Consider the following 24,781-nt stretch of genomic DNA (forward strand, 5'->3'; position numbering starts at 1 on the left):
TTTTTCTTGGCGTCTTACTGATCCTGTCACTTGGGTGGCAAACACTGCTTCGAAGCTAACAGCTGGCCTGGTCCCCATCTAAAGCCCAGCTACAGATACAGAAAATCTGGACCAGTGAGGTTTTGTACATTTTGTCCAGCGCAGTCAGTGCTCTAACAGCTGTTAAGCTGGCGAGTGACTTACACGCTGCACTGGCATTTTCTTTGGCGCTCTGACAGCTCCAGGAACGAAAGCCAAGCCCGCTGTACTTGCGCTTCTGACAGATGAGTGGAGGCTGGGAGCTTAGCAACCAGGACAAACAGCACCAAACAGCTGTACCTGGAGCAGCCCAACAGTGGCAGAGACACCACAAGATGCCATGGCCTCTCCAAGCTGGCAAGGTCTGTGCACAAGAGCAGGTGCTGGCCGCTGCCCGAAGATTAACCAGGTTATCAGACCTTGGGACTGAGACGTATGGCATACCCTCCACAGGGAGGCGGGCCAGGGAAAAGCCACCCGCCACCAAGGCCGAGGGATGCCGTGAGCCAGTAGGATGGGTTTCCATGAGCGGCTGCTCTTCACGTGACCACACAGAGCCTGCCAGCTATGGAGCCACTGTGGAAACTTGTCAAGGCCTGTCCTCGTAATGGGAACCTCTTTCAGCCCTCCCCTCATCAGTGCTCTGACGTGAACCCAAGTCAGGGGGTGGGAGGAAGCACTGCTTCCCTATTTGCTTTGCAAGGCCCAGAAAACCCTAGAACAGCTTCTGGGGGTCTCTATGGTTTTTATTCTCACTGTTAGCATCAGTGGCGGCAGCACCAGCACCCCTTCCTGCACAGTCTCCTGCGGGGCTGACACTAGCAGCCTTGACTGGCTAACTGACTCTAACACATGAATCCTACCGTCCCAGCGACCCTGCACAGGGGCCATGGTCTTTAAACTCTGAGAAAAACAGGGCCTTGGCTAAGGCCCCTCAGCTAGGAAGTGACAGGGGCGGGATTTGAACCTCAGGCCTGTTTGACTAGAGAGTCCCATGGCTAAATCTTTTCATGCTTCCCTCTCATTGTGCACATAAAGGAGATAACCACAGTATCTATTACACAGGATTGTTGTGATAAGTAAATGACAATACACGCAACTAAATCTCAACAGCTGGCACACAAGAAAGGATCAGTAGATAAGTATTATTAACCTGATCATTATTGCTATCATGACTCTGCAAAGTTGCCCAAGCTGTAATAGGGAAACAAAAAGAAACAACAACGTGTATCTGGATTTCCCCTGAAGTGGGCTTTCTTTTACATTATCCACAGACACTCTCACAGGCTACTTGTGTACACAGTTCCACTTGCAGCAGGTGAGCTTTAAGAACCCTCTGAGCCATACTCACATTCTACCATGGGGGACTCTATTTTGCTGAATGGGATGCATTGGCCTGTTCCCCCTGAGCTGCAGTTTCTCTTTGGGCGATTTCAACAACTTGGAACTTAACGAGGATGTGCTCAGGACACCTCCGCTGGAAGAACGGCTGCTTCCACTGCCACTGCCTCCTTTGCTTTTGGACAGAGAAGGGAAGAAGGAGAACACTGAAGTGGGAGGAACGGCCAAAGAAGGCTTGCTGGATGAGCTATGTCTTCTTTCTGAAAAGGAAAACAAAGTGGGGGTGGGGTTGGGGGGGGGTGGAGAAAAAACAGTTTCAGGCAAGTCTTCAATGGAACCCTGGAGGAGTCCCCTGAAATCAACACATTTAGGTTCAAAAAATGTGTCACTAAGTGAAAATATATTAAACTCACCAGCTTTCAGAAATGGCTTATCTAGGCCCTACAGACTTATTCTGGATTCTAGGAACTGGTCTTTCTGCTTAAGAAAACATTTCACCGTAAAGAGTTTTATCATACATAGACAACCACTGGGAAATTAAATAGCCACTTTAAACCTGAGACTACAGGGTTTTGCATTTTAGAAATAAACTTCACTGACTCCAATTTGTAGTCAGAGAGGGCAAAATTATTCATTCATCTCCAGAACTCTGTTCATTGACACCACACAGAATTATTTCTTCCTTTCTAGTGCGGGATATCTCCAATTTTCAAAACAGCAAAGTGTTAAGAAATAAGTTGTACTTTCATTTTTTTTTTTGTCACTACCCACCAGTATAGGACACCAAATAAGAATGTTTCTAGGGTTATCTTATTGTTCCTTATGAATCTGTGCTGAAATTTTCCAGTGAATCACTTCACTCCCCACCCCCAACCCCTCCCCCACTTTTAAAATAATCTTACTTGACTACAGATGGCACAGCTCTGGTTCACACCACTAAGATGCCAAAGGCGCAAGACAAAAATACCACAAATAGCTTTGCCTGTTTTATAAACCAGGAAGTAATTCATGGTTAAGCAAGAACTACACAGGTTTAACTGAAAATAAGTCTATCCACTAGAGAATCAGGTAAGGCAATGCATACTAAATAAATCGAGAGCTGAAGAATGTTACCATCAGAAACAAGTACATTATTTAGTAACTTTATCTACTTAAGTACCTTATGCTGGTAACTTAGTAATTACCTTCAGTTAAACTTGTACTTTAAAATGGCATGTTTGCTTAACTCTTAGGTTTAAAAATGTATGTGACTCAACATCTATTTCTCACAACATGGAAGCTCTATGAATATTTTAAAAATTCGCATATTAGAATCAATTTGACTACAGTTCAGTTCAGTCACTCAGTCGTGTCCAACTCTTTGCCACCCCATGGACTGCAGCACACCAGGCTTCCCTGTCCATCACCAACTCCCGGAGCTAGCTCAAACTTATGTCCATTGAGTCAGTGATGCTACCAACCATCTCATCCTCTGTGGTCCCCTTCTCCTCCTGCCTTAAATATTTCCCAGCATCAGGTACTTTTCTACTGAGTCCGTTCTTTGCATCAGGTGGCCAAAGTATTGGAGCTTCAGCATCAGTGCCTCTAATGAATATTCAGGACTGATTTCCTTTAGGATTGACTGGTTTGATCTCTTTGCAGTCCAAGAGACTCTCAAGAGTCTTCTCCAACACCACAGTTCAAAAGCATCAATACTTTGGCGCTCAGCCTCCTTTATGGTCCAACTCTCACATCCATTCATGACTACTGGAAAAACCATAGCCTTGACTAAATGGACCTTTATCGGCAAAGTCATGTCTCTGCTTTTTAATATGCTGTCTAGGTTAGTCATAGCTTTTCTTCCAAGGTACTAGCATCTTTTAATTTCATGGCTGCAGTCACCATCTGCAGTGATTTTGGAGCCCAAGAAAATAAAGTCTGTCACTGTTTCCATTGTTTCCCCATCATGTAAATGGTTTATTTCCAAATGTCTTTTTTAACCAGTGAAGCTGTGCTGAGTTATTCGCAGAAGGACATCTGGTCACTGATGCTTTATGAGGTACGAAGAGCCTGCTCTACACCAGGACAAAATTATTATGTTATCTATAAACAGAATTCAAATTCTCCAACTAGAACAAACAAAGGCTACAACCAAGTTAGCAAGGCCTAACTGGTAGTCATTTATAAGTGCCTGCTGCTTTCTTCCTCAGATATGACAGTTGTGTGTAAGGAAGGGAAAGCCAAAATAAGTTAATTTGGCATCTGAGGCTTTCTTTAAAAAAAAAAAAAAAAAAATTAAGTTTCCTTCTCTTCTGTGATCCCCAGATACTCTGAATGTACTTTCAAGCATCAGCACTTGTCAGCCAGGACTGTGAAAATCTGTTTCCATTTCCCGACTCCCTTGGATGACGGAGCTTATTGCCTCAGTCAGCCGCCCCGGACAACCCGGCACAGAGTAGGCCTTCAGTTAACTGGCCTGATTGGTGCAGCTCTTCTTCTGAAGAGAGTGATTCTCACATGGTCCCAGACCAGTGCTTCTTAACCCTGGCCACTCGTTGGCATAACCTAATGAGCTAAAAAAAATACTGATGCTTCTTCACTTCCACTCTCAGAGATTCTGATTCTGATTTTTCTGTGGCCTGGGCATTCAGATGCTTACAAGTTCTGTGTGATTCCACTGCTCAGCCAATGGTGAGAGACTGCCTAACACCAGGCTAATGTCTCCAGGACCATTAACCACAGCTGAGGAAGTCCACATCTACCACATAAAATACTATTTTTCACTCAACATTTCTATGTAAATGATCAACTCCACTGTTCTTCCCTAATCCAATATTCACCAGTCTCTTGTGGGGATATCACTGGTGTTTTGGACACAACAATTCTCGTACAGGACCTCAGGGTGGTTAAAATTCCTGTTCCCTGAGCCCCTCATCACCAGTAAATGGTACCACTCCACCAAGGGCAACCTGAATCTACCCCCAATCAAAACTGCCCCTCCCAATCTATTTTCAGATGGCCTAGCATGAAATAGGGTATCATTCAGTTGAGAGATATTTCCCCCAAACAATAGTATGTATAAAATAGGTTTTAAAAGTCTGTAATATACATTATACTTCTGATATAAATTAAATATTAAAATATTCATCCATATTCAGCCACAAAAATCATCTTGTGTATCCCCAGTGGAAGAGTACTAAAGGAATACCACAATATCTGTAATACAAAGAGGGGGAAAAAACTTCCAACCAGAACTTTGACTTCTAGGAAATACATTCCTTGTACAATTTGACGCGTTATCAGAATTCTGAAGTGTCTCTGAGTGAAAGTGATGTATTTTCTCTTATATCAAATGATGTAAATTAAATTATCAATCTAATTAATCTTCTGTAATGATCATCTTGAAGACAGAAGGTAATTCTGAAGCCACTGATCTACTAGGGAACGATTTCAGCATGAAGAATTTCTGCATTTGCTTTTGTGAGATTTCCTCTGTAAGAAGCACTAGGTGAACACAGAAAACGACATCTGGTTGAACTAAGCCAGTGAAAATAAAAGCACACACCCTCAGTCTGCTCACCCCCACCAAACATCCACCAGCCACCCCAGTTCACCACGGACATGAGGAGCCACGCCACCCACAGCTGGTGCGACATCCCCCTCCATTTCAGATATGCTTCCTTCCACCACTTCACAGCAGCTCACAACCTGAAACCCTGCTGACCTCGACCTTCAGAAGCGCGTGCCAGGCTGTCTTCAAGGAAAACTCACATTAGAGTATTTAGGCATTTTTCAAAGCATTTAATACACACGCAACTGTGCTACCATTCTTGTTAGGGTCCTACCTTTCTCAGTGTCACTTACTGATTAAGTTTTGACCGTTTGTGCCCATTATCCCATTTTTCTAATGAGTCTCTTGTGGGTTTTATTGCACAACTTTGCATAGTACAGTAATTTTTTAGGAATGCATGTTTTGTTACAGCAGAACTGACTGCAATTTCAGTTTGTTCTTTCAATTTTCTTTTTTTCTTTTTTGGCCACACTGCATGGCATATGAGGTCTCAGTTCCCCAGCCAGGATTGAACCCGTGCCCCTGGCACAGGGACACAGGGTTCTAACCACTGGACCCCAAGGAAGTTCCTGCCCTTTCAGTTTTCTATTCTCATTATAGTCTACTCTCCCTTTTTTCTTCAGTTAATGCTTTTTTTTTTCCTTGTCTATTAACTCTTGATATGGGATTTTGCATTAGAAAAATCCAGATTCAAAGTTTTCTAACGCTAAAAGTCAGCTGATGTACCAATAACTTATCAAAAAAGTTATATTTCCTACTGCAACAATAAAAGCTGTTTAAAAATTTAGAATGGCAATCTATCGTGTGAATTTCTTTCATTCACTAAAACTTGAAACAGACTGTGTGTGTGTGTGTGTGTGTATAAATGTGATTCTGGCTGAAAAGTGCCAGCTCAAACCCTCGTCACGCTGCTGAATTAAGCTGTTCCTTCACATCACGGTCTGCTAACTTATTCACTGGAAAGGGCGGCATCTGGCTTTCCCTTCAGAAGAAAATAAAGATGAAAAAACCAAATTAAATTATAGTTGTGTTGGACTCTCCCCAACCTTTCAAGCTGGGCCCTTAATTTTCTTAAGATTTTTAGAAGTGTTTTGTTTCTAGATCAAAAGGGAAATGGGCAACTTATGGGTAGGGTTAGGGACCTTATACTAAGTGGACAAACTGCTGGCCAGATGCTAAGCATAACTGCAGTGTGGTTTGGTGAAGAGTCCAAGTTGAATTTTCAAAGCACTCCTCTCTCCAGAGCCTAGCACTGGCCCAGAAAAAGCACAGTCTGTCCCTAAGTGAGGAGGGCCCTGTGAAGGGCTCCAGCAAGCAGGAAGACAGGCAGGCAGGCAGACAGACACAGACACTGTGAAAAGACAGGGCACAGACAGAAAGACAGACATGAGTGGGTGAGGGCGCAGTGTCTGTGTAGCAGTGGCGGGTCGGGGGCGACCACACAGGCAAATAGATGTGCAGTCAGAGACAGAGGGAGCAAGAGAGAGGCTGCAAGAGATGGGTGCATCGGCCTTTCTTTCTCTTGTGACGCCACTGCAGGCCAGGGTAGGATACTGGGATGGGTAGGGGATACGACAACTTTAAGTCCTCCAAAACAGAAAGTAACCAAGAATACTGAGCTTATAATTAATTGTGGATTTATGCTGAGGTTCAAAAAAAAAATGCATATATAAGTGTTGACACCTAGGTACAAACCAAAAAGGAGTTCAAAGCAAATAATTAGATATTTAAAAGCCATATATATTGCTTTGAGGAAAAACAAAACAAACATAAAAATAACTTATGATGTACAACTGTCAAAGTTAGGATACAAACCTAAAATGCAGTCAAAAAACACTGTTAACTTCAAATCATTCATGCTTGAAAAAAAATCTACAAAAATATCTGTCATTTGTTAAGTGGTCATCCCTTGGCCTACAGGTCTATTTCTGAAAAACATTTGCATATTGTTTTTCTACAACAAATATGGTTTACTTGTTTATCAAACACATACTTTTAAAAAAGAGAGATCAGTTGGTCTTCTGGCCTCAATTCCACACATGCCAAAATAAAGCAAGGCCCATTATCAATCCCAAGCATGGTATCAATTTGTCTCACTCTTCACGAGCATCATGAAAGAACAGGCACAGCGGTGAACAGCTCAGAAAACCCCACAAAACTATTTTTACTCAAGGCCCTTTTCTGGTATTTTATTAAACCTTTTGCTTATCTTTTATGGTCTGAACAACTGATTAATGTTAAGTCTCACCTTCAACAATAGCAGCAACAGGAGTTGATCGGGCAAAGACCACACACAACAGGCACCGCACAACAAAATTTTACAAGGGCTATGTCATTTAGCCCTAACCATCTTCCTACAGAGCAGACACTTCCATGATCCCCTCTTTCCAGAGGAGAAAGCCAAGGCTTTAAAGGACTCAAGTTGCTTGCCCAACATCACCCAGCTAACCCAGAGGCAGGATCAGCATGTGAGCCCAGGAAGGCTGACTCTAGTGCCCAGGCTGGAGCCAGGACAGTCCACCTGCCCTTAAGTGGCATAATGAGCAGACCACGATGCACAGTCCAAAGGCAGGCTGAAGGGAAGGGTGATGGTGGGTCATATATCCTCTTTCAGCAAGTGCAGGCTATTGCTTGGGCTGCACAGAGGGCTGCATAGTCAGAGCATACAACAAGTATAAGAGAAAGCTTTGGTAAATTTGGGGTGGGGAGCCACAATCTGTTCAAGGGAAAACCAGGTTGTTGCGGATTTAATGTCTATTTTGGAAATTGCTAACCTAAAGGTTAGCTGTGGTCTCAGTCAGTGTTGCGTTCATCCCCGCCCCCCCTCACCCCGACCCCTCAGGGAAACATTTAAGATGGTTTTAACAATGATTTTTTTTTTCTAGAAAGTGCTTGTCAGGCTGCCTTTCTGGCTTGGCTAAAAAGAATCACTTACAAAGTTCCCAGACGCCTATGTGCTACAAAGAACCCATGAGGAGGACCAGCAAACGCCTGTCTCACAGGGTGAGACTGGCCCCCTGCTGACCAGCGCCAAGGCACGCTTGCAGTCACACTCTGCTCCCGGTCATCTTTCTGACAGAGTCTGTTGGATAAACTCTCGATTAATTAACCAGTTTGAATAGAATCCAAAGTAAACCCCCCCCCCCAAAAAAAAGTCGTCTTTTTTTTTAGTAGATCACTTGAAATAGCAAGAACTTCGGAGTCAGAGACACGTGGGTTCAAATCCTTGCTCCGTCACTAACTAGCTGGGTGACACCCTGGGCAAAGCCCTAAGTCCACCTACTTTAGAGGACTCTTCATCTGTCAAGCCTACCTGCAGGGGTGCAGGGTTTAAGTAACAGAGTTGCAAAGCCCACTGTGGACCAGGGACTGGAACTCCATAGCAAGGAAGACAGAGGCTCCCTGTTAAGTTCTGGTGGTGACAGTTACAGACACCAAGTGGGAAAGGCCCGCTCATTATTCAAGCAGGCAGAAATCACTAAACAGAGCAAACCCACCGCACCTTCTCCAGTGTGGTAAACACTGAAGTTTACAGATTTAGTTTACATGTCAGTCCAGGAAGATATTAAGTTCATCTCAGTGGAGAGCTCAGAACTTTTACAATTCATTAAAAATGAATACATGCATAAACCAACCAAAAAAGACATTCATTCAAGTTAAATTACTTTATAATTAAAAAGTTGGCCCATTTTCCTAAGAGAACTGAGTCACTTAGGAAGAACTGCAGGTGAAAAGAAAAGTGATGATCGTTTATGGATCCAAAGGTGGCAATTTTATGTAGATTATCTAAGCAATGATTCCCCAAACTCCCAAATTTTTCTCTAAGTGAAACTCACAATTTTGGATGGGTTAGGTCAGGTGAGGTTAAATAGAATGAATACTCTGTTACAGAAAGACCTTTTTCCCCTTCTTTTCTTGGCCAAGCCATACAGCTTGCAGGATCTTAAGTTTCCCAACCAGGGTCTGAACCCATGCCCCACGCAGTGGAGGTGTGGAGTCTTTATGATTGGACCGTTAGGGACATCCTAGAAAGGCCTTATGAGAACTACCAACCCACAGGTCAAGGAATATAAGATTTCATGGTGTCTCTTACAGTCCCATTCCACTAATACTCTATAACTACTCCCATTGAAAGCAAGGATTTTTAATAATCAAGCTTACATATGGCTATAAAATGTAAAACACAGATCCTTTAGCCAGACACAGTAAGTAATAACTGAATACACCAAAAGATCAGTTTAGAAACGTGGGGTCATTCATTAAGCAGCCCTTTCAAAAAATTAAATTGCTTATTTTACATTCAGGTTGGAAATAACTGCTATGTGGCACTCATAGGTCCTAATTAACCCAAAGTAACCATCATATTTCAGTTTTGGGGCCACCAAACACAACTTACAAGGGGTCAAACTGGCATCATCTGTGTTTCATAAGGAGTACGACCCCTATGAAACATCAAAGATCAGGACTTGAGGCAGACTATATCTAAGCCTGCATAATATATATTTTATATATATATATTACAGCAACTGACTAGGCATACCCAATTTAGCAACATCCTAAGCAGTATCTGTGAAACCATGACTTTGGGTTTGACATGACTCTTTTTTTCCCTAGTAACTACTAAAAAAAAAAATTAGCACACTTTTAAAGTCACATCACGGACTGGAAGTGGACATAACACATTTAACAACATCTCCTCACTGCTCTTACCTTCAACTTCTCCCTGTAAACATTCTTGTTCTTTTCTAAAAGCAGTCTCACATGTCTGACCAACAAACACAATCCAATTCTACTCCTGTCCTTACATATTATCTTTTAACCGTAAATCTGCTTTTTCTTTGATTCAGTTTCTGGAGGGTCCCAAGGACTTGATTGGAATACTCCAGAGCAACCAGTGCATAGTCTGATGCTGAAAAGGAAGCAAATCGGTGGGACTGTGCCTAGAATGTTCAAATCTCAAGCTGGGGGATCCACTGCTGACCTCTGACATGCAGTATCTCAAAGGGTAGTGAGCCAAAAGCCAAAACTGGAGCCAGGAGGCCCCCTCAGAGCATGCTTAGGTGGGTTACCAACGGCACTGGATAACAGCGAGGAAGGAAAAGTCTTTACCACAAAGCCCGCGGCATCATTTCCACTAGAGAGACTTAACTGAAAAGGATGATTTCAACACTGGCTGCCCTAACAAATTAGTCTCCAACTGCAACTTCTGCCAAATGCATTTTTCTTCCCCCTAACGCAGAGGTGTTTTAAAATTCAAACATAGGGGGAAAGTGCAGAAATGAGAGTCATTTATAACACTTGGGCCACTTGAAACAACTTTTAGCCAAGGTCTATAATCAAATTATCAAGCTCTTGAAGTCAGTGCTTTATGACGGAAATAAAAGGCCCACTAAAGTATTCCAGGTCCCTTGGCATTTCCATGTCTCTGGGCAGGGCAGCCCTGCAGCATCCCCATTCACACTGGCTGATGAAAGAGAACAGATCACAAAGGGCAGATTACAAGGGAGAACGACTCCCAACTCCCCAACTCCGGAGGGGGAATGGACAGGCGTGAATGGATTGTAAATAATGTTGCTAAGAAAGGACCACAAATATGGCAACCTAAGATAATCCTCTTGCCAGGAATTCTTCCCAGGGGGGCTGTTCTTTCTGAACTTTGCTTTCAAGTATGTGAGAAATATGAAGAACTTATTGAATATCTGGAGGTAGCCCTCCCCTGCCATCTTAACTTGAAGCTCTGTGCAAACATTAGGGGAAAAAAAAATGGCCTTCCAAAATTCCAAATACTTTATTAAAGCAGATGGAAGGATAAAGAAAAAGAGGGGAGACCAAATGGTATAACTACTGATCGTCTCAGCTGGGAGAATAGTATCAGTTCTTCATCATTGTTTTCTCAAGACATCTTGCTTAAGGAAAACTCAATGGTCTGAAAAACCAGTTCATTTCCTTCAGGGGGCCCTTCCCATGCTCCTGCTTAAGGTGCAGACTTTGAACTGAGAGTTATCATCATGATCTCAGACAAACACACACAGATGTTTCTCAGCATATGTAACTTTGGGGAAAAGGCTGTCACTGCTCTGAGCAGAATGCAGCCACCAAACGACACCACCTCTGTGACGTTGCCATCACCGTTTCAGACTACAGCAGGGATATCACGCAGTGAGTGACATGCTGGCTGACACTTCTACTTTGCTAACAGTCATAAGCACCTCTCTCTGCTGTCCTCAGGACGCACGGTGTCAAGCAAATGATCCTGACAGAGTATAGCAAGCACTCACCCCACCTGAAACAAACCCGATTTCGAGGTCTGAATGATTCACAGCATTCCCTGAATGCACCCCTTGGTCTCCCTCCCATCCACTGAATTGATAGGTCTGCATGCTTCAGATATCAATGTATGACAAGGAACAAAAAGCCAAGACAAGAAATCCACCAGTCTTCAGTTACTTTTGGTTTAATCCTTTATCTGTTGGGAGAAACGCATCCTGTACATTCAGTGAACAATCATTTTAAGTTTAGCCTTCTAATGTGCTAACACCACGTGCGGATCAAACGGCAACACCCTCAGTCCTTATACAAACACGTCTGTAGTCACATCTGGTCTACAGTCGGGTCTGGGTTCCAGTTTTTCTCTGAGAGATTCAAGGCTATCACCAAAATGCACAAAGAATTAAGAAAAACAAACTATGTCTTTACTGCTGCTGCTGCTGCTAAGTCGCTTCAGTCGTGTCCAACTCTGTGCAACCCCATAGACGGCTGCCCACCAGGCTCCTTCATCCCTGGGATTCTCCAGGCAAGAATACTGGAGTGGGTTGCCATTTCCTTCTCCAATGCATACATGCATGCTAAGTCGCTTCAGTCGTGTCCAACTCTATGCGACCCCATGGACAGCAGCCCAACCAGGCCCCTCCATCCACAGAACTCTCCAGGCAAGAACACTGGAATGGGTTGCCATTTCCTGCTCCAATGTCTTTACTACTCCAATCCAATTTTTACACACACACACAAAGGGTAGGGGAGAGAGAAAAAATTAAAGCAACCTGGCAGAACTTCAAGTAGAGGAGTCCTTCTTGTTTTTTTTTTTTTTTTTTTAAAACAAAACTTCCGTGCAGGAATCCCCTTAGGGAACACTGTCCTCTGAGGCCAGAAAGGAGCAGCAAGTCTAAGGTGCAACAGAATGACGGCACCATCTGCTGCAGAGTGCCACACTAAGTTGCGAAGCCACATCTTTACTGCTGTTTCCCACTAGTTTTGTGGCCTTTACATTCCACTTTATTGGGAGGAAGGAGAGGAAGGGGTGAGAAGACCATGAACCTGGGAATAACAACAACCTCAAAATCACAACACAGCCCTTAAAGCCTCCTCATTAAATGTGCTCTGTTAATAAGGAATGGGTGATTCACGACTGAACAATGCCAATGTTTTGATGAGTTTGCAGCACGTGTCCCCCCCCCCCCCCCCCCCCCCCCCCGAAGACAGAAAACAGCATCTGCCCCACCTACAGGCCAGGGCTGTCCACTAATCAACACCAAAGCGAAATTCAAAAACGAAACCAGAAAACAGCAACTGTAAAACTGCCTGATGAGAAGTAAAAGTTTTGTGTTTTGTTTTCTTTTAATGAACAGCAGTTTGAATAAAGGTTTACAATCCTGTTTGTATTTCAAGTCCCGAAAACTGGCAGCTAAAGTTCATCCTCAATTAAAACCATCCGGTGAAGCACATTATTGCAGGAGGCATGAAATGTGAATCCAGTGAAAACTAAAGATCTCAACTGTCACCTCGCTTCCTGCTTGCAGAGGAGGCATAAGAGAGTTAAGGTAACTTTCAGAACAGCCGCCCAACCCACCCGAGCAGAATCAGCTTGGCTGTACTGGCTACCTTAATAACACAACTGAAGGAAAAAAAAAAAAAATAGTCTTTTCTGGCAGGCAGTCGGTAATTAAATTTTTATACACTCAATTTAAGTTACTGAATGACTTCCCAGGGTTACTGTTTGTATTTTGAAGTTGTTCTTCCTCTTGACACAATGTTCTGCTTGCAACTTTGCTGTGGAATTGAAGAATCCGACAAAACGGCTTTCAAACACATTCTACAGGAAACACTGTGAACTGCCTGTCATGAAACCTCACTCACCGCAAGTGAGATAAAAAACAAACAGTCAAAGCGTGTTACAACGTTCCTCCATTTTTAGAGAGCGACGTAACCACTGCTCTCCCTGTTTGGAGATATGGGAACCGTTGGGTGCAAACCTCAGCATTTTGTGGGAGTTAATAGCAAACTCAACTCCAGCCTGTGCCTGACCTTTGGCCAGATCACTCGAATGACATTTCAGCATGGCTCCTGTGGCTGGCCGGCCGGCGGGGCGGCAGCTAATCCCTCCTGTTGCGATCACCCCCCTGCTCAGCGGGACTGCAAGGCGCACTCACCACCGCACTCACCACCGCTCAGCCCAAAGAGCTCCGGGCCTGCTGGCGGGGCGGGACAGCCGCCAGAGGACGGGGGCCTGTGCCAGCTCGCCCCACTCTGCTTTGCGTGGGGCTCCGTTCTGCTCCCAAAGACCTAGCCCACCTTCCGCATGCTCATCCAGGACCGGGCCCCCTGCCAAGCCCAGCCTCTGAGAACTGCCTCGGAAAACTTACCGGGTAGAGCTTTCAGCCCCCGTGCGGAGGAAGGGCTGCTCTGAGGAGGCTTCTTGTCACCTTCCATTCACATAATTTGGTTGTGCTTCATTGCACACTTGCTACTGCAGGCTTGCATCATGATTTGGGTCTGCCCACCAACTCCAAATATGCTCCATGTTTGGTCTTATGTAACATTTGCTACTACTGTAAAAAGCACTTGAATTACAAAGGTCCTGGCAGATCAACAGAAAACAAGGGGTGGAGTCTAATTTCATCTAATATGGTCATAGAAGGCGTCCTGGCTGGTGTAAATTAATCCTTCTCTTGGAAAGGCTGCTGGCCAAAACTGGAGGAAGATGGAATTTATGAATTTAACCGTCTAGAATGTGAATTACTCACACCTGATTTTCCTGCATAACTTTAAACTGACAACTACTATCAGGTAAATTAGGAAATTTAAATGATTCATTATATATCTATACTTTAAGGCTAGACAGACCTACAAGTTTTTAATATTATACATTGTTACAAATATCAGCAGTCTTTTTCCACATTCTATTTCTCCAGTATCTATACTTTAAACAAACAAAAGTTTATTATATCTAAGAATAGCTTTCCTTAAATCTAGTAAGAAAAATCTTCACCCATTTTCTGTGCCTATTTGTAAAATACATCTAATTTCAGAAAAATATACACGGTATTGTCCATAGTTGAATAGCTGGATAACTGATGAAAGCTGGGGACCTTTTAGGCTTTTAATCCAAAAACTTCTCTAAGTGGATCCTTGAAAACCATGTCTTCCTGGTTAAACGGGTTGCCTGTCTCCGCTGTATTACACTTACCGCATCACTACTCCTCGTCCTGTTAATCGCCAAATCTTACGATCAAACAGACATGGAAAAAAGCAGCCAACTGATATGAGTTTTATGATAATAAAGGCTGCACACATAAACAGACTCAGATGCCTGATAGTTCAGAATGAACACTTTTAAATGTCAAAAGGAGGGGGGAAATTCCTCTACAAAATACCATCACCCAACACAGACTATTTGGCAAAAAGTCATGAATTACATGTGTGGAAAAGATTTGGCCTGGAAGGGGTGGGAAAGAGTTGTGAGGCATAGGAAATGGCTTCTGTTAGAACAGACACGAATTCTAAATTTACTGTAAAACAAAAGAGTAGTAGCCACATTGCTTTGTTTTTACAGCAAGCACTCGTATCCAAACCATGGCAGCAATATTAGGATCTAGAGGGCTTCTGAAACTGTTCCCCATCCTCCCTAGATTTCTGATTCTAACAATGCAAAACTATGGGGGTTCTTAAAATTAAGAGATCAGAAGGACACTAGGAAAGAGCCATCAGCAAGAAGTAGAAGCACAGAATGAGCAAATCCTTCCAAAGTTAATACGCAAAAATAAGACAATTAGGTTAATGCACTGAAGGGTTTGTTAAGCTAGCAGAAAAACAAAACAGAAACATCCTACTGCTGAACGACCTGACTGCAACGCATCACTCACTGCACCCACTGCCCCCCTAACCCCTGCCAAGGGGAGCTGAAGAGGCTCCCTGATGTTGCCAATGGCAGAACTGACTGAGGGAAGGGGACCTACGCAAACTAAGTCTCAACTCCACAGCACTGCACTCCGAAGCCTGGACACCAGACTCCTTGCCGGTCTCCCAGCACAAATGCTCGCATTTCTAAAGTTCCCTTTTGTAGATGGTGCTGGTGCTAGTGGGGAAAACAATTCTTATGAGAACCAACCAAAGTAAGACAATTTGGGGAACAAAGACTTTCTGTAACCCTGAAAAATTTCAGGGTGTACTTCAGCAAACGTTCTTAAATACTACACACTACAAATGTTCTTAAGAACTACAAAGTATTCTTAAATATACCTACATTTTCATATATAAACAAGAAGAAACTATCCAAATTTGTTCTGAAGACCTACATCAAAAAGGAGATGAATGATAGTGCAAGCTAGAAAAATAAAAATCGACACAATAAGAATATACACAAAAACTGAGCATCTACAGCTCAGACTGAACTTTTAAACACACACCTCTCTTAATGCCCTAATTGAAAATGTTTAGCCTAATGCCACCCTGTTCTGCTTGGAAAGCATTACTACTCTTCTTCAAACCCTAACCAAATAAAGTTTATATTGATATTACATTTCCTTATGATGGCTCATTCAGGGGACATGGTCACATTTCTTCTTTCTTGTGAAAAAAAAATAAAATAAAATAAACAGACTACAGACTAAAAAAAAGACTACAGACTAAAATACTGTTTTAATAGAATAACATCCATGCCGTACAGACCAAAAATTACAGGTACTGGCTGTGGTGTGGATGGTGTGCACCATCAGCTTTACTCTAGTTGCACAAAGGGAGTCCTGAACTGACACAAATTCTTCTGTGAATTAGCCTGCTCGCAGCAAACAGGCAAACCAGCAGCAGCTGGGAGGGGCCACGAGGGCTTGGGTTTGGCCCGCCGCGGCCTCAGCACTTTTCGTTGTGTAGTCTTGGGCGAGGGACCTCTGCCCTGGGGGGTCTGTGTCCTCCCCTGAGGAGCACTATTGGGGCCTTGATGAGGAGTAAAGAAGGTGACACATGTGCTGGGTATCTAGCACCTCTGAAATGCTCGATAAATGTTGGCTATTATGATCAGGAAGGAGAAATTGGATGGTGGACGTCACTTGAAATAAAGACTGAGATAATGACAGCGGTTTCTGTGATGAAAATTAGTGAGGTCCCCGACAAATCTTGGGATTTCCTAAGTCCAACCCCGAGAAGCCAGCGGCAGTGTCATTTGGTGTTCTGCAGGGCAACAAACGAGCTGTCGGCAGTTTGGAAATCCTGTGTTCCTGTCACCGGCGGCAGCCAGTTCTCCAGTTTACAGGAGCACAACAAGCCTCCACTCACTCCACTTCAGTGTCTCAGCAGGCCGGGCGAGTTATAATTGGCCTTAATTGGCACTTACAGGAGCTTTAACATTCCTTACCTGCTGCCAAGGAGCACTTGAAAGGGGGAGAAAGTATTTTCAAACTTGGAAATACCAAGCAATTCATTCAGCTGTGGGCCGGGACGCCTGCTGTCCAGAATCAGATTAGCTTCACCAAGAAACTGCTGCTGTGTTATTATCCCGCGCTCATTAGGTGCTCCGGCAGGATTAGGAGAGGTGGGAGATGAGAGCTTAAATGGGATCATTCACCTTGGGGGCTCATGGCACACAGCCTTCCTCTGGTTGGCATCGTCAGCTCTGTTTGGTGGATGCGCCTTCAGGGCTTAGCCACCCTTGGGATGTGTGTGTCCCTTTTCAGCTGTTCAGATTGTTCAAAGGCAGCCAAATAAAGTATAACCTCATGGCCTGATTTACATAGGCTTTGTGTGAACCACAGTCTGACCTCAGCCCAGTCATTATTTGAGACACAAAGTGAACACTGTTAAAAGGTGACCAATCACACCAAATTCAAGGAGGATAATGAGATCAGAAGTAAAACTGACAATAGTTTTCACTGGCCCCACAAATGATCTCAACAGAAATTGTTGTCTTCTACAAGTCTACACATTTTGCAAAGAGGAATCTCAGAACTAGATTTCTGCCCTAAGATAAATTCCAATCAGAGTGAAGAGAAATTTCCCATAAATGCCAGGAAAACTGTCTGTAGTTGTTTAAATGAACACTTGAAAAATCATCACTCCTTTTGAAAAACGTTTTGCCTCATATCACACAGTGAAGATACATGCTACGCTGGTAGTAAAAAAAGTTTGCCCTTGTTTGAGAAATGGGACTTCAAAGTCAAATTACAGTTAATCACATTTGTGAATAAATGTGTAAAACACCCTAAGAGGCTTTAGAAAAAAACTGGAAGCTTACAAAAATAAATAAAATACTTACTCCTGGTGGCAGTACTGGCCTATGTGGCTAGTAGAGATACAAAGTATTAACAGACTTCTGGGAAAACAATCTAGTAACAGCTATAAACAAGGCAAAAAAAGTATCTTTTTTGATCCAGAATCCATTCCTGAGACTTTTATCCCACAGAAACAAAATGAATGCATGTAGCCTTTAGCAGGTTGGCTCCTGCTGCTTTCTTCCTGGAGGTAAAAGGCAAGAAACAAAGTGAATGCCCACAGACAGAGGGCCTGGCTGAGGACAGGTTACGGCACAGCCGCACCTTAAAACCTTAGGCAACCATTAAAAAAGGGGATTTGTGTTATCCTGGGATCTGGATGGATTTCTTTGTGGTTTTGCTGAATAGAGGAGCAGCAGAAGTGTGCTTATTAACAGGATCCCTCTTTTGGTAAAAACTATGACCTGCAGCCCCTGCTAATGAAACATGGGATTATATGCGCCTGTAAAGAGTTATGAGCATGATAAAAATATAGAAGGATGTATACTAAGTTACACATGAAGAATGTACCAAGTTACATAGATGGATTACAGAGTGGAGAGGACCAGTACAATTGGAGAAGGCAGGGAAGCAGAAAGAGCCAATGAGATAAGAAGGCAGTAGGCTGAACTGAAAACAGTATGTTTGAGATTATTACACTTGGGAATCTACGTAAATATACATGACAGATGAATGCACCTCATATATTCAGGTGTCAATCAAAAAATCCATAAAGAAACTGACTCAAGTTTTTGTTAGAAAAAATGCACTGTGAAGAAAGCAGAAGAAAATTTTAAACAGCATGAAACTCTGGTATTAAATCAAAGGACTATCCTGACTATGGTGCCCGTTTCATTTGTTTGGCTATGCAGACAGTCATTCCAGTAACATGACAAAGCACAGTAAGAATCACACAGTGTGTGCACAATAAGCCACTTTAGTCACGTCCAACTCTTTGCGAACCCATGGACTGTAGCCTGCCAGGCTCCTCTGTGCATGGGATTTTCCAGGCAAGAATACTGGAGTGGGTTGCTGTGCCCTTCTCCAGGGGATCTTCCCGACCCAGTGATCGAACTCTCATCTCTTATGTCTCCTGCACTGTCAGGCAGATTCATTACCACTAACATCACCTGGAGAAAATGCCTATTAGCCACTCTTGTGAAACAACACCTTGATTTTCTAAAGCTCACTACAAATCTTCTACAGCAGGAGTTTTAACAATCTTTTAAAACTATCAAGCCTAAGAAGTAATGAAATAAAGTTCATACTGGAGTTTATTTTTTACCCTAGGAGAGTACAAATCAAGAACTACATCATGTGTGATAAGGGGCTGACTGCTTATTTTAAATTGAGATAGTTACCTTCCTTGATCTCTTTTCATTAACTTTCGAACACACAAGAGGAAAAGCTATACAATTTCTTTGAAGTTCAATTTGAGAACTGTTGACTTAAAGGCAAAACACAGAAGTAAAGCTAAATACTGGAATTTCTATACACACAATAAGCAATGAGGAAGGCAACAGGTGAATTCAACCTTTGCCCACTGTCCCAAACCAGTTGTAGAGGCCTGAACACTGCATGGGAGGCATTACCCCAGTCAGGTAGTAGGCGCTACTGCATTCAGAAGAGATTAAAAAAAAAAACTCCCTCTTCTGGTCAGACGTAAGACCACAGCTAAACAGGGCCAACACAGCAGGTGTGTGCATATCTCAACTAGTCAACACTAGTCACAAAATGGCCTTGTGAAACAATGACTGTCAGGAGAAATATCTTTTAGCAAATAGAACTAAAATATGGATTTATATCCTGAAATGTCCTCTTCAAAATCTGAAGCACAGCCATCCTAATGATTTCTAGATGCAGCAGACAAGTCAAGAGTGGCACTGCTGAATAGTAATAATTTATTGATTGATTTATGCTGCTGGACACTCACATTTTCATTGTCTCATTCTGGTGACACAAATCAGAACTGTTGACGTTGTTCGTTAAATCAGAGTAGCACTAACCTGGAGGGCAGCTCTGATCAGCCTCCAGGTGGAAAATCAATCCACTGAGACACTGACAGACATTCTCAAAGAAGAATGCATGTGATAATGTAGCACTAACAATCTGAATGTCTACCAGTAGGGGACAGGTTAAGTTAAATACATTAAGGAAGTGAAATAATAGGCAATCTTTTTAAAAAAAAAAGGAAGTAATGTGCACTAACATGGAAAAATAAGCTAGATCACTAAGTTTAAAAAAGTGAACTTGTAATAAATCTAATTTTTCATGGGTGTGAGGGAACAAGAAACATACAGCCAAATATTGCTTTGTCCAGGGTCTAGACACATTCCAAGTGTTTATGTCAACCTGCGCCCCTGGAAAGTAAGATGGAAGAGATTTATTTACTTATTCTGGCTGCATATGTGTCCTCTGTTGTTGGTTCATGTTTTTCTTATATGATGTGCATTACCATGTTAATAATGAAAAAAAAAAAAAACCCTCAAATACATGTGTTTTTCCTTTTTAATTAGAAAGTTTCTACTACCCAAATGAGAGGATCCTTTTGTTTCCAGGTTTACATGACTAAATTACTGTTCCACTTTAAAAAGGCAACAAAAACCCAAAAAGAATAAATGACTCCAAAGTTTTGCATCATTGCAATAACTATTTTCTATCTCTACAATCTTTAGAAAATGTCTAAAGATTTAATGCATATAATACATCATGACTTTTTGTTCAGGTCATCATACTTCATTGAAAAAAAAACAAAAAACAAAAAAAAGCCCATATACAAATTGAAATAACAACCCCATGATCCACAAGCTAAGTAAACCCATCCAGCTGCTTGTGAGCCATTCTCTGTCCCTTCTTTTCCAGTTCATCAGCTGGCCCTGCTGGCCTCCTACTTCTGTGCTGATTCCTATTCCAGCCGCACCTTTCAGCCTCTGCTGCTGCTACCGCCCTGTTAGCCCAAGCATTCTCTCCAGATCCCGCCCTCACCTAGTCTACTGCAGTGGAGCCCACTAACCCTCCCCCTGCTTCTGCTCTTGTCCTCTGTTTCACAGAGCAACCACAAATCAGGTCAAGACCCTTTCTGACTCAAGAACCTCCAGTGACTTTGTACAGTCTGCACTGGCCAATCCAGATTCCTTTCATTTGGCCCCAGCACCCCCTTCTCCAACTTTAACCTGGCCCCCTCTCCTCCCCGCGCATTACTTTTCTGCCTCCTCTCTGGCCTTCCTGCAGGATCTCTGCACCTGCCAGTTTCTCTGTTTGGAACACCGCTCCTCCAGATCTTCACACGGCTGGCTCTTTTTCATCACACACCTTCCACATCAACTCCTCCGAATGGCTTTCTTTGACTAAGCCTTACCTAAAGTGTCTTGCCCCATTTTTTCCCTGACATTAACCCAAGCCTTTATCACTATCTGAAATCATCTTATTTTACTTGATTTCATTCTATTCACTCCATCCTCCTTAAACAGAATATAAGCTGCATGAAATCAAAGACACTGCTTTCCTAGTTCACTGGAGAGAAATGCCTAGACAGGACGTACTCAATAAATATTTGCTTAATGAGTGAACAGTATCCTTGCCAATTTATGGTTTTTTTAAAAAGTCCCAAAGGCACAGATATTAATAAAGGCAAATATTTCAGTATAAAGAAAAATCAATGTATTTTATAACTAGAAGTTAAAATGTAGCTCCTACAAATGGCATAAACAATACCATTTAAAATATACATGCTGATTATATAACCAAGAAAAAAAAAGATAAACTTATATTAGTTAGGGACAAAGTGATCCTTTATCTGATGCTACTGAAGTTACTTGAAAATTTTAACTTGCACTGTTTGGCTGGTGGTAGAGAAAAACTGAATTCACTGCATTAATTTTACATCATGCTCTTCAGTGACAAGAAGCTTAGATCAAACAGTCAACTTGGAATTTCCTTCGAGAATTAAAGTAACATCTACCCTGACATTGCTCATGTTTTGATGTGCCTGCTCTGGTTTGCTCCCTTCCCTGGTTCAGCCCTTGGCTGCTGGAGAAACGCCCAGCATACATCTTTGAAGCAAAAGAGTGAAGTATTTTTGGCTCTGCAACAAATTTCAGTCTTTATACTGACTGCAAAAATATGCCAACCAATTCGCCAGAGAAGCTACAAAATGTCATAAGGCTGGAACACAAAGGGAAGGAGCTTCGCTTTGGATATTTACTATGATTTAGGGTTAAATAAAGTGGAACAGGCCGAAGAGAAATCCAATGACTATGCTAAATCAAGTATCTACCTATGACCATTACGTCTTCAAATTAGTCAATGTTCTCTCTGAGGTAACAGGTTTACACTGCTGACCCAGTCACTCTAGGCAAACTTTCAATTCCACCTGAGCTACAACATCTGTCATTAATGACAGTTTTGTGACATGTGGAATTCATTACATCTTCTCTAGATTTTCCTTTAACTCTCTACATCCTTATTATATGCAAAAGAAACAGATGGTCAGTTCAGTTCAGTTACTCAGTCGTGTCTGACTCTTTGCGACGCCATGGATGCAGCACATCAGGCCTCCCTGTCCATCACCAACTCCCAGAGTCTACCTAAACCCATGTCCACTGAGTCGGTGATGCCATCCAACCATCTCATCCTCTGTCGTCCCCTTCTCCTCTTGCCTTCAATCCTTCCCAGCATCACAGTCTTTTCAAATGAGTCAGCTCTTCGCATCAGGTGGACAAAGTATTGGAGTTTCAGCTTCAACATCAGTCCTTCCAATAAATATTTAGGACTGATTTCCTTTAGGACGGACTGGCTGGATCTCCTTGCAGTCCAAGGGACTCTCAAGAGTCTTCTCCAACACCACAGTTCAAAAGTATCGATTCTTCGACACTCAACTTTCTTTATAGAAACAGATGTTAAGTAGACAGAAAATAAAGCCTGAAACATTTTATCTGTGTGAATGACACTGAATTTAGGAGTTTGATCTGTAAACTGGGAATAAAAACATCGATTCAGTGGGTCACTAAGAAGAGGAAATAAGATAATACAAAAACACTTTGTGAATAATCAAGTCCTACTACAAATTATCATGACTCTGTGTACTTTTAAATTACTATCAATCCTAAAAAGATTAAATTATCACTGAAAGTTTCAGAGTAGAATAAGACCCAAACAACTGAAGAGAAAAAAGAAACATTTTTTTCTTTATCCAAAAACAAAGTTACTTAATAGCCAAATGAAACAACTCATTCAAAATTCCTGAATCCGTTACTTTCTACACCTAACTCCATCAGATGACAAGAGGGAGAAAGTGTTTATTGAACAGCAAAACCTTTGCTCTGTGAAGCAGAGCCACTTAATTACACAATAGCAATCACTGGTCACAACTATGTTAAATTATTGTCAACAATGGGATTGGCATTTTTGCCAGAGACAGCACATGAGATGTCATACAGTAATATTTGTTTTACTCACACAGTCATGTTCTTTGAATCCAATTAATTAGCTCAAAAAACTGAGTAATTCCTATTTATTCATCTTCTGATGAAAATGATTTTTCAGAAAAATATAATTTATGCTAGCACCTAAAAAAATCCACCACCTTAGTGCATTAAGTCCCAACTATGCATGTGGCTGTTAACATTATAGGGTTTATAATATCTACAAGTGGGGAAAGCTCTAAGATTGCAGAGGAGTGTCGGCGAAAGATACTTTCATGAAAAAGCCAGATTTATGACATCCCCATCTGTGAAGAGAGTCTGAGGGGCACATGTTCTACCCCAAGCCCAGACTTGCATGTCACTTACAGCAATGGGGAGACACACGACACATAATGTCAATGGATAAATGGCAAAGCATACTTATCTGGGATCCTTATGCAGATCAACATCAGATCTGAGAATTCTGCTCCCTAGGTAAGGCATTTCCTAGACTAGGACTGGCCTCGGGAGACAGCTCCCTGAATAGCAGAGGAAACCAAATACCACAGCTTCAACTGATGTTTCCCCAAACATGGAGTAGGTATTGCTCTCCAACATTAACAACATTAAATCTCAAGTGAAAACTTACTCCCTTCCTAAATCTCCTTTACTTTTTGTGATAACATCACGCCACTCTGTGGATGACACTTGCCTAAAACGTGGTAGTCTCCCTCTAACTAAGGCAGTAGGCCTCGGGGCTCAGTGCTGGTCCTGGCAAGAGTAGCAACAAAGAACTGAATCTTTTCACACTTAGCACCTATGGCAAAGGACATCAGTTTTCCCACTGATGACTCTAGTGAGGTTTTCTTTGTGAAAGATTTAAATAGAAGTGGTTTGATTTTAAGAAAAAAATTAAATGGAAGAAAATAAATCATAAAGAGGGAACAACTGGGGAAAAGGTGGCCACAGTACATGTGCTCGGACTCGGGGCCGAGCCACAAGGTGAAAAAGTGGGTCAGCCTAACTCATATGAGGCAAAATACTTCGGCAGCTGACATTCGAGCAGGGCTTCCATTAATTATAGAGATGCTAAACAGACGACCTGTCCAAGCTGAATTAACATCACTCATGTATTTCACCTAGGTAGGATCAGCCCATGTCTGCCTAAGACAGGTTGACAGAAGTTATGGTATTTTTCACAAGCAAATTCAAATAGAAGCAGCAGGGTGCAAAGCAGTGCAGCACACAGCCTCTCAGAATCACCTACAAAGCTCCTTCAGCACAGAACCCCAGAGGCCCCCTGCAAGTCATCAGCTGACCCTACCTGTTCAGATCCATAGTAAATGTATATAAATGGGGATACACAGTTTATGCTATTCAGGAGCCAATTTAGGGCCAACACACTTGCTGTGAACAAAAGTATCTACTCAGATCCCCAAAGAAAGGTGTTTCTGGCCACAGGGAATGTCATCATCTTAGTCCTCTTTCATACTTAAGGTTTCAGAGGCAATTACTGCAAGATTTCCAGGACATGATACAAAAAGTTAAAAATCAGTTTAAAAAAAGCAGGGGCCTCCTCTCATGCCATCCTTGCTAGACTCAACAAATCTCTGAGCGCCGATCTGCGTCAGTCCTATGCCAAGCACGGGAATACAAAGCAGCCCCATGGAGGGAAGGGATTGGCTGTGAATACAACGCATCCTGGCCAGCCCTTGGGTCACAATCAGCCGAGGGAGCCGTGTGGAATGCAGACCCCTAGGTCCTCTCTCTGGCTCCTCCCAGACCGCCAGTCTGCAGTGGGTAGGAGGAAGGGGCCACTTAGGCAGCTCCCCTTTGATCTGGAAGCCCAAGAGGTTTTGGATCCACTGATTCAACTGTATGTTGAAAATCTGAAATTAGCAGTAAGACACATCTCACTCCTAAAAATACTGAAGAACTAAAGAGAAGTACGA

General features: G+C 42.5%; 1 protein-coding gene across 21 annotated transcripts in view; it reads right to left on the reverse strand.

The window, feature by feature from the left end:
• ATXN7 (ataxin 7) overlaps window positions 1–24,781 on the reverse strand; it is a 159,490-nt gene that overhangs the window by 45,528 nt on the left and 89,181 nt on the right. For 20 of the 21 annotated variants that reach the window (XM_044934007.2, XM_044934015.2, XM_044934012.2 and 17 more), the window contains one exon: window positions 1,370–1,619. In XM_044934007.2, coding sequence (XP_044789942.1) covers window positions 1,370–1,619 — 250 coding nt within the window. Of the gene's footprint in view, window positions 1–1,369; window positions 1,620–13,548; window positions 22,033–24,781 lie in introns of those variants that run through there. The other variant, XM_044934016.2, reaches the window with a different exon arrangement.

The sequence above is a fragment of the Bubalus bubalis genome, chromosome 21, assembly GCF_019923935.1.
Source record: "Bubalus bubalis isolate 160015118507 breed Murrah chromosome 21, NDDB_SH_1, whole genome shotgun sequence".
NCBI classification, from domain to species: Eukaryota; Metazoa; Chordata; class Mammalia; order Artiodactyla; family Bovidae; genus Bubalus; species Bubalus bubalis.